Source organism: Hemibagrus wyckioides, linkage group LG23, assembly GCF_019097595.1.
Source record: "Hemibagrus wyckioides isolate EC202008001 linkage group LG23, SWU_Hwy_1.0, whole genome shotgun sequence".
NCBI classification, from domain to species: domain Eukaryota; kingdom Metazoa; phylum Chordata; class Actinopteri; order Siluriformes; family Bagridae; genus Hemibagrus; species Hemibagrus wyckioides.
The window spans coordinates 2713816-2724439 of record NC_080732.1 but is presented as its reverse complement, the minus strand read 5'-3'; the positions used below and the strand labels follow the sequence as shown (position 1 = coordinate 2724439).

At 40.3% G+C, this 10624-nt stretch overlaps 1 protein-coding gene across 1 annotated transcript; it reads left to right on the top strand.

The window, feature by feature from the left end:
- Positions 1 to 5455: 5455 nt before the first annotated feature.
- On the top strand, positions 5456 to 10342 carry zgc:112408 (uncharacterized protein LOC550260 homolog). The gene is made up of 8 exons (XM_058376023.1): positions 5456 to 7777; positions 7861 to 7967; positions 8133 to 8202; positions 8282 to 8363; position 8750; positions 9227 to 9430; positions 9522 to 9656; positions 9795 to 10342. The coding sequence occupies exons 1-8, from the start codon at positions 7714 to 7716 to the stop codon at positions 9981 to 9983; spliced, it is 852 nt and encodes a 283-aa protein (XP_058232006.1). The 5' UTR covers positions 5456 to 7713; the 3' UTR covers positions 9984 to 10342.
- The last annotated feature ends 282 nt before the right edge of the window (positions 10343 to 10624 follow it).

The window sequence follows — 10624 nt, the reverse complement described above, 5'->3', positions numbered from 1 at the left end:
TTTGTTGCGTAGCGACGGGCCGAGTTCAAGTAGGACAGACACGCACAGATGCTGCACAATTAGTCCGTATTTAATATACCATGGTAACTCACAAGTTGGGTTTACTCCGGGTACTCCGGTTTCCTCCCACAGTCCAAAAACGTACATTACATTGACTGGTAATTCTAAATTGCCCATAGGAGTGAGTGTGAGTGTGTGTGGTTGTCTGTCTATACGTGTGGCCCTGTGATGGACTGGTGACCTGTCCAGGGTGTACCCCTGCCTTTCACCCAGTGTGTGCTGTGATAGGCTCCAGCAGATCCCCGTGACCCTGATTAGGAATAAAGCGGGTATAGAAAAAGGATGGATGGATGGATGGATGGATGGATGGACTTACAAGTTCAGTATTTGTGCTAAATCTGTGCAGAACATGAACTGCTGGTGGGTGTTCATTTCAAACCCTGGTTTTATATTAGTTTGCACATGTGTAGAGACACCAAAAAAATAAATAAATAAAATAAAACAATTTAGTCAAAGAAAAACACCGCTACTGAATACAGTTACACAAAAAGTCATTATTTAGTTTAGAAATATTTCTTCTTTTTTTTTATTTCTGTCCACCGTCCATCTATTTCTAGTAGTTCTGATCCTTCACGGGGTCACAGGACCTGGACCTGGCGTCTATCCCTGGAGACTCGGAGCATGAGGCAGGAGACACTCTGGATATGGGGGTGCTAGAAAACACACACACACACACACACACACACAGACACACAAACACACACAGACACAAACACACACTCAGAGCCTACAATGCAAGTTTTTAGACTGGAGGAGGAAACCGGAGAACTCAGAGGAAACCCCTGAAGCATGACAAGAACATGCTCTCACTCGAACCCTTAACCCTGGGGCTACAAGGCTGATCCATTACTTAAAATTCTCCCTGAATTCATACACTTGAGGTTACACACTGAATAATTAAGCACCAATTTCCAGCAACTGCACATCAACTAATCCTGACTTTTCATTTAAACCAACTAATTAATCCATTTAACGAAGCATGTGAACTAGATTCAAAACACATGGCAGCCTCGAGGCTAGGAAAAGTCTATCAGAAAACACGCGACTCCGTGTTAGCCGCTCAGCCTGATATCCAATTCGATATGGCGCAGATTTAAAAAAGCAGACTGCTAATTACAGAGTCTATTCAATTAATCAGAGCTGCTCTCCTGTTCAGCGGGAGATCTCGTCACATGGCACAGTCCTAATTACACACACAGACGCAATCACCGCTCTCGAGGCTCAGGGGGGAAGCCAAGGAAAGAAATCTTGCCCCATTTCAAAAGAGAAAAGAAGATTAGATCTAAACTCTTCTGTCTCTCTCAGGATTGTTGAGATATTCTTCAAAAGTACGGTTTATTCAATGTACCATACCTTCAAGGGTAACAGACTGTCATCTCTGTATTCTGTTGTCTGTTATTTGAATTCTGACCACTGACCGGTGAAGTGAATAAGACTGATGATCTCCTCATCATGGCACCTGTTAGTGGGTGGGATATATTAGGCAGCAAGTCAACATTTTGTCCTCAAAGTTGATGTGTTAGTAGCAGGAAAAATGGACAAGCGTAAGGATTTGAGCGAGTTTGGATTTGAGCAAGGGACGAATTATGATGGTTAGACCATTGGATCTCCAAAACTGCAGCTCTTGTGGAGTGTTCCCGGTCTGCAGTGGTCAGTATCTATCAAAAGTGGTCCAAGGAAGGAACAGTGGTGAACCGGTGACAGGGTCATGGGTGGTCAAGGCTCACTGATGCACGTGGGGAGTGAAGGCTGGCCCGTGTGATCCGATCCAACAGACGAGCTACTGTTGCTCAAACTGCTGAAGAAGTTAATGCTGGTTCTGATAAAAAGGGGTCAGAATACACAGGGCAGGACGGGTCAGGACTGTTTTGGCAGCAGGTGGTCATAATGTTATGGCTGATCGCTGTGTGTTTATAATCATATTGTTAGTCTTACCGGCAGTGACAAAAGCAGCATCCGAATACAACAAAAGAGAAACGTTTCAGATTCACTTTCCCCGTTTGCCTGAATTCCTTCACCGTATATGGAACAGAAAGTGAGAAGAGCGGTAACGCCTCCTGTGTTTTTTTTCCTTTGTAAATAAATACTCTAGGTGGTGTTAGGTGTGGTGAGATGTTAGGTGTGGATTGGAATCTGCTCTGGAGTTTTTCATTGTTTGTTATTGTGTGAGATAAACGCTGCTTCTTCAAGCCCAATCTTCACTTCAGGAACGTCTGAACTGCTACTGGATCAACGAGGAACTGCAGATGACCTCTGACCTTTCAGATGAATTGAACTGGATTCTCCAGGATACTATAACAACACACGTTTTTTTTGACAGCATTTTTCCAACGATCAGAAATGTTTTTTCTTTCTTGCAGTGAAGAATGATGAAGGGTATTTTTTATCCATTTATAGTTACATTTAATATTAGCAATTTTTAAAAATCTGTTCCTTGTGAAGCATTTGAATTTTTTATTTATTTATTTATTTATTTATTTTAAAATTTGTGATGCAACTTTTTTGTGCTTTTTTTGTTGAAGTTTCGGTAAAACCACAAGCACAGGGTTCAAATTTAGATCTACACATCGCTGAGTTTGCTGGATTTCACGTTAATTTCTGCAATCGCTAAATCTTAGAGGGACTGAATATTTTTTTAATTATAAATGTAAATTATATATACAGTTTTATTATTTAAATAATTAAAGTTTTTAGGATACGTAAGACAATATTATGTTAAATTACTTTTAAAAAACAAACAAACAAACAAACATTATTTTGTTATTCTTAAGTGAAGAATAAGTGCATAAGTTTTCAACTAAATTTTAATTTAAAAAATAATTAGAAATTTATAGATTAGATAAAAGATAGATATAGATAAAATATTTCACAAAAGTAAAAATTTGTGGAAATTTTTTCACAAGTTGTTTAGCTTTCGAAAAGAAAAGAATAAAAAAGACAACAACAAACAACTCATTTATTATTCAGTTTAGTTCCTGTGATAGACAGATAGACAGATATCAGTCAGACAGATAGACACATAGATAGATAGATAGATAGATAGATAGATAGATAGATAGATAGATAGATAGATAGATAGATAGATAGATAGATAGATAGATAGTCAGAGAAGTCAGGAACCAACAGGAGTTAAATTACATATCCATGATTATGTATTTATTTTGGTGAAAACAGTTAACATGGATGAGTTTAAAGGGTAGAGATGTGTCTTGCTGTTTCTTGGTGCTGTCATTGGTTCCTGACTTATTGTCTCTACATTTGTAGCCAATGAGCAGTCAGTTATTTCCTCAGTAACCGTTTTAACAGGAGCTAGCTAAAAAACACAGATGAGTGTGAACCCACACCGTGTCAGTGTGAAGCCAAGGATCAGCTTGGATGGACCAAAGAAGAAGATTCATGCCCTCCAGGGTAACTGGTTCGACCCCAAGTTCATGTCTGTGTGGGTTTCTTCTGGGTTCTCTGGATTCTTTTCGGATCTCAACAACACACAACATGCCAGTAATTGGTGTAGTGCCTTGAAATTGAAAAATGGTGGATCTCCACTTACAGCATTCAGCAGACTTCTTTATCCGGAGCAACTTAGAATTTATCTCATTTTTATACAACTGAGCAACTGAGGGTTAAGGGCCTTGCTCAGGGGCCCAGCAGTGGCATGTTGGTGGACCTGGGATTCAAACTGGGATATAACCTTCTGATCAGTAGGCCAACATCTTAACCACTAAGCTACCACATTCCTTCACCACTTCATACCCTGCAGCGTCCCAGTGCAGATCGCCAAACTCCTGGAAAACAAGCCCACATCAACAGAAAAGAATTCCTAGAGCTGGTGTTGTTGGTGCTGGTGTTGGTGTTGAGGTGCAAAAAAAAAAACCCCAAATAAAACACGTTAGAACATTCTTTGCGCCACACCCAAGCTCATCATTCCCCAGCCTGTCAACACACCTTTGCCTGGAGTCCTCTAGCAGAATACACTGGAACCATCAGCCCTGGGACACACCTCTCCTAGGGGACACACCTCTCCTCACTGTCACCCGTTCACGTCTCACATGGGAAGGATCTGGTGCTGGGTGTGGATGCATATCATTGCGATGTTCACATGGTTATGAGAAGTGCTGAAAATATAAAACCTGATCAGACTGTCAATCACTGCTCTTTGTTTATTGCAACCAACATCGCATGGGAATGTTGCAGTGTAGAAACGTTCTGCATGCATGCAAACACGCATGGACGTCTTCAGGATTAGGATAAAGGTCTCATTTTTACCCAAAATCTGAAATATATTGTCTTACATTCATCCAATCTGCATATCATACACAGACAAGTCTGCTTTATTCTGGTTCAGGAGTCTATCCCGAGAACAATGGATCAGATACCAGTCCATCAGAGTGCACATGTTCACCTCAGGGCAGTTTACTGTGACCAGCCCACCTTCTGAGTATAGAAGAAAGCTGGAGAAACCCTGGAGGATCCTCAAACAGGCACAGGAAGAACATAGGCAAAACCCCAACAAGTGTCTGGACCTGTTCTGGAGTAAGGAGGAATATATATAAAAACATACACTATATTGCCAAAAGTTTTCTGCCTTTACATGCACATGAATGTAATATGGAGTTGTCCTGCCCTTCGCAGCTATAACAGCTTCAACTCTTCCAGGAAGGCTTTCCACAAGGTCTAGGTCAGGCACTGAAGTTGGACGAGAAGGTCTGGCTCACAGTCTCCGCTCTAATTCATCCCAAAGGTGTTCTGTGGGGTTGAGGTCAGGACTCTGTGCAGGCCAGTCAAGTTCCTCCACACCATATATATATATATATTTATATATATATACCATATATATACAAACACCATATATATATATTTATATTTCCTCCTTTGGCGGTGGTGATCTCACATGAGTCCAAAATCTCCCATGAAGTGTTCCACTAAATCATTTGGTGAGTCTGACATAACATTTACATCATTTTCACCTTCATCAGTGAACTCTTGGATAACTTTTGGATAGGGGTGGAGTCATCCCTGGATAGGCCACGCCCACCGGGATAGAAGTGTTTCTTCATACGAGCTAAAATAACAACTGAGGGAGTGCGTGGGAGTCGTGCTGTGTTTATTTAGAACATCTCATATATAGAAAATCTCTCTCTCTCTCTCTCTCTCTCTCTCTCGTCCATTTTTTAGTTAAACACAGACACTCAGAATGTAGGCTTAGTATAATGACAGACAGACTAGATAGACACATAGATAGATAGATAGATAGATAGATAGATAGATAGATAGATAGATAGATAGATAGATAGATAGATAGATAGATAGATGAAGTAGAAGTGGTTCAAATAAAAAAAAATAAATTGTCTCTAAATAAGTATAATAATTATTATTTTAATCATTAATCAATCTATCATCAATCTCGTGAAGTTAAATATAAGGATCTAGATAGAGAAAGTGCAGCATTCCAGCAAAACATTATCGGGTTTATCGGGTAACACTGCCCCCTAGTGTCCAGCGACGACCTGGACATGTATGGAGAGATTTTACAGCCAGATACGCAGAGATTTTGATAGCCAGAGCATGGACTTTTCATGATGATGAAGGATCAGGATTCATTATAGATCAGTTAGGGAACAGAAGATGAACATGTTGATGCGGGGAAACATTTTTATTTTGCTGTTACAGAAAATAGATACATTGGACCAACTGGTCACAACTTAGCACAGGTTTTACACCAGTGGCCAGGGTTTTGGGCACCGGCTGGGAATCGAACCTGGGCTTTCTGCAGTGTAGGCAAGAAACCCACCCTTAAGCCACCAGTGCCCGAATTGTGCAATACAGCAGGATGTGCACTAATTTTACCTCAGCATTTTACACACTATATATTTACATATTTGTTTGTAGTTACATATAAAGTTGTGGAACATATCTCCATGAAACCTATTTTCATTTATCTTCTATCCCTTATAAACAGCTTGCACCTCACCAGCCTTTTATTTAAAAGAGAAATGCTACAGAAAAAAACATGATTTAAGCATTAACACTGGACACTCCTTCATTAATGTCCCCTTACAGTCAGTTTCACCATAACTAACAAGCATTAGAGCACCGTTTATTATCACATGATGTTTATTATGATAATATAACAGAACAAGCTCATTAAAATGACTCTGACCTGTTAGTTCCTCAGGAGCTCTGCACATTTCCATGTGACATTATTTACATTTGCTGTCTAGTGTCACCCAAATAAGGATAAGGTTCCCTTCAGAGCCTGCCGGTTCCTCTCAAGGTTTCTTCCTCATGTCATGTCAGGGAGCTTTTCCTCACCACCTTCGCCTCAGGCTTCTCATTAGGTATAAATATTAGAGATAAATAACTGAACTGAAGTAAGAGAAATAAACAGCACTGTGTCTCTATAAAGAGAGATTTCTTCTTTTTATGAGCTTCAGGAGATGATAGAAATTTCAGTTGGATGTGTGATTATGTATCCAGGTTGTGTTGAGATTTTAACATTTAGCATTTAACAGATTAATCCTGGAACATTTTGAAGATTTTGAAGCATTTATACTTATACATTATACTGTATATTTCCAAGGAAAGGTGTAGTTACAGTGAGCTGGGACAGGCAAAAGAAAATATTTCTGGAAGTATTTTAATATACAAAGCAGTGGGACACAAATGGCAACACAACTATACACAGATCAGGCATAACATTATGACCACCTGCCTAATATTGTGTTGATCGCCCTTTTGCGGCTAAAACAGTCCTGACCCGTTGAGGCATGGACTCCACTAGATCCCTGAAACTGTGCTGTGGGATCTGGCGCCAAGATGTTAGCAGCTGATGCTTTAAGTCCTGTAATTTCCAAGGTGGGACTGGACTGGACTGGATTTGTTTGTCCAGCACATCCCACAGATGCTGGATTGGATTGAGATCTGGGGAATTTGAAGGTGGAGTCAACACCTCAAACTGGTTGTTGTGCTCATCAAACCATTCCTGAACCATTTCTGAAAGAGGCCACAGCCATCAGGGAACACCGTTTCTATGAAAAGGTGTAGATGGTCTGCAACAGGTAGGAGATACGTGTCAAAGCAACATCCACATGGAAGGCAGGACCCGAGGTTTCCCAGCAGAACATTGACCAAAGCACGACACCGTCTCCGCTGGATTATACAGATGTTTCTAATATGGTTTCCCGTGCGTAAATATCACACGTGACGTTTATGTGACTTTTGTTTAAGAGAGTTTCTATTCTATATTATCTCTCTCATGTGTCTACATATAAATAGTCTAATTCAGAAAAAAATGCCACTCATGATTGAGGAAGAATTTCTCAGAGTGATGCGAATAAAACAATCAGATTTCTCATGAAGAAAAAACGTAAACAATTTAACATTAACGTTAAGCTCTGTAAGCTTTACATGGCTAAGAAAACCCCCGTTATATCTCTCCTAAGCCTAATTAATCAACTTGTTACACACTAATGATCATCTCTCATTATCACCAAGCGCTTGTTATCAGGTAGGACTCAGGTGCAGATGTTATTTATTTTCCAAACACTTCTCTTTAACACTCTCGGTGTGATCATGCAGCCATGACGCACTTTCCTAGATTAGAGGGTTTATTAAGCGTTTATTGAGTGTGAATTTTAGGAACTCTGAGTGTGAAGTATGACGGAAAGAACCCGCAGCAAAGTGGAGGTTGATGTCTTGGGTGATGAAGAATTACAGACAGGTAAGGCATTTTTATTTTATTTTAAAAAAAAAAGATTTTATTTTACTTCTAAACCAAAATATAATCCTTTCACCCTTCACCAGATGTGGGTCGGTCAAAGAGCCTGGGTTTCTGTGGGCTTCTCCTGAGCGTTTTGTCTTTTCTGCTCATCCTCATGACCTTCCCGGTTTCTGTATGGTGCTGCTTAAAGGTAAGATCTCAGCATGTTCCTTTTTTTTAATTCAGACCTCTGTCTTTATTTTTTCTCGATTTTTGACGGCAAATCAGATCATAGCTACAGAATTTGTACTTCTTTCATGACGTGTATTTATAGCTTAGAATCTTTTATTCTGTAAATTCTTTTCATTAATAAAAGATCGTCAAGGAGTATGAGAGAGCGGTTATTTTCCGCTTAGGGAGACTCCTCGGTGGAGCGAAAGGACCCGGTGAGTAAATCAGATCCTACGATAAAATAAAAATCAGTTCTCTAACATAAAAGTTCATCTTTTCTTCTTTTTTTTAAAGGTATATTCTGGATCCTTCCATGTGTGGACACTTTTCGTAAGGTTGATCTGAGGACGGTGTCTTTCAACATTCCTCCTCAGGAGTTAAGTATCTCTGAGTTCCTTTAAAAAGTCATTGAATGAGGGATGTGGTAGCTTAAGGTGGTTAAGGAACACTGATCAGGCATAACATTATGACCAGTTCCAGGTGAAGTGAATAAGACTGATGATCTCCTCATCATGGCACCTGTTAGTGGGTGGGATATATTAGGCAGCAAGTCAACATTTTGTCCTCAAAGTTGATGTTAGAAGCAGGAAAAATGGACAAGTGTAAGGATTTGAGCGAGTTTGGATTTGAGCAAGGGGCGAATTATGATGACTAGACCACTGGATCTCCAAAACTGCAGCTCTTGTGGGGTGTTCCTGGTCTGCAGTGGTCAGTATCTATCAAAAGTGGTCCAAGGAAGGAACAGTGGTGAAACGGCGACAGGGTCCTGGGCGGTCGAGGCTCATTGATGCACGTTGGGAGAGAAGGCTGACCCGTGTGATCCGATCCAACAGACGAGCTACTGTTGCTCAAACTGCTGAAGAAGTTAATGCTGGTTCTGATAGAAAGGTGTCAGAATACACAGTGGAGGACGGGTCAGGGCTGTTTTGGCTACAAAAGGGGGACCGACACAATATTGTGGTCATAATGTTATGCCTGTTCGGTGTATATTGTTATTGAAGGTTGTGAGTTAGAATCCTAGGTCCACTAAGCTGCTGTTGCTGGGCCCCTGAGCAAGGCCTTTAACCCTCAATTACTCAGTAGTATAAAAAAATCAGATAAAATGTAAGTCACTCTGGGTCAGGGCATCTTCCAAATGCCATGAATGTAAATAAAATGTAAGAGACAGTAATGACACTAATATAATAATTAAGCCTTTGTGATTTAATTTCCTGTTTATGCTCTCGCTCATCGCTACAGGTGTTGACCAAAGACTCGGTCACCATCATGGTAGACGGCGTGGTTTATTACAGAGTCTTTAATCCTACAATATCTATTACCAAAGTAGAAGATGCTAATCTGGCCACTCAGATGCTGGCGCAAACCACTCTGAGGAACATGCTGGGGACGAAGAGCCTGGCGGATATTTTGCGAGACCGTGAGGAGATGGCGGAACAGATGGAGGTCAGGAAGAGGTTAATCTTGTAACTTAGTTATAGCAATGCACATAAACATAATAACCGAACCTTCACATCATGCCGCTTTTGTCCGACAGGAAGTGCTCTATTCTGCATCTAAGAACTGGGGGATTAAGCTGGAGCGGGTGGAACTGAAGGACGTGAAACTTCCCCAGACGTTACAGAGAGCCATGGCTGCTGAGGCGGAGGCCACCAGAGAAGCTCGCGCCAAGGTCAGGGTTCACGCAGCTCTCTGATTGGCTGAACCATGATAGAAGATGCTAACTAATCTGGATGATTATCCCCTAACTAATATTAGAAAATACAGTATATTTTGGAATGCTGATGTACTTCCTGTTCTTCTTGTACAGGTGATTGCTGCTGAGGGAGAGATGAAAGCTTCGTGCGCGTTGAAGGAAGCCGCAGACGTCATGTCCGAGTCTCCGGCTGCTCTCCAGCTGCGCTACCTGCAGACCCTGGGAGAGATCGCCACAGAGAAGAACTCCACTGTGGTCTTCCCCATTCCTATGGACCTCATTACCAGCTTCATGAAGAAGTGACCACACACACGCCTGGATTATTATTATTATTTACACTAAAGCATACTGTATATAGGATTTTAGGAAACGTGTGTAGTTTTGAATGAAAGTCTGAACAGATCTTTGAATGTTTGAGAGAATAGAAAGTTTTTTATAGTCAGGGATTTGTACAGGGATGAAAGTCCACTTCATTAACTCAATTGCAAATTTATGTGATTTAATAAACATTGACCATCATGTTATGGACAACTTTATTACTTTGAATTCTCAAAATCTTGTTTTCTGTGTAATGAACATAAATATACATACAGTATGTCATCCTTTTTCTGAGCACTATATCAACTTAATGAAGAAAAATCACCATGAATTGAAACTCCAGTGACCACAAATAACATTGAAATCTAAATTTGAAATGATTTCTGATGTCTTTAATGAAGAATCCTTTCATTTGGGATAGAAACAGCAAGAATAAATGAAAAATGAAATGAAATAAACGTCTGTTTTATGCATCTTGTGTCATGTCGATTATAATTTTTTACTCTACCAGATGAAGATTAGCCAGGGGCACACAGTGAACACAATGATATTTGATGCATGGTTTTCTGGGTATTTTCTAAATAATAAATCCTCATATGGCTTATTGAGTAACCGAGCAAGAGACT

Excerpts from the sequence above, each read along its gene's own strand:
- zgc:112408 (XM_058376023.1), top strand. The coding sequence starts at position 7,714 with ATGACGGAAAGAACCCGCAGCAAAGTGGAGGTTGATGTCTTGGGTGAT. Across the intron at positions 7,778-7,860 it reads TGATGAAGAATTACAGACAG|ATGTGGGTCGGTCAAAGAGC; the intron begins GTAAGGCATTTT and ends ACCCTTCACCAG. Across the intron at positions 8,203-8,281 it reads CGGTGGAGCGAAAGGACCCG|GTATATTCTGGATCCTTCCA; the intron begins GTGAGTAAATCA and ends TTTTTTTTAAAG.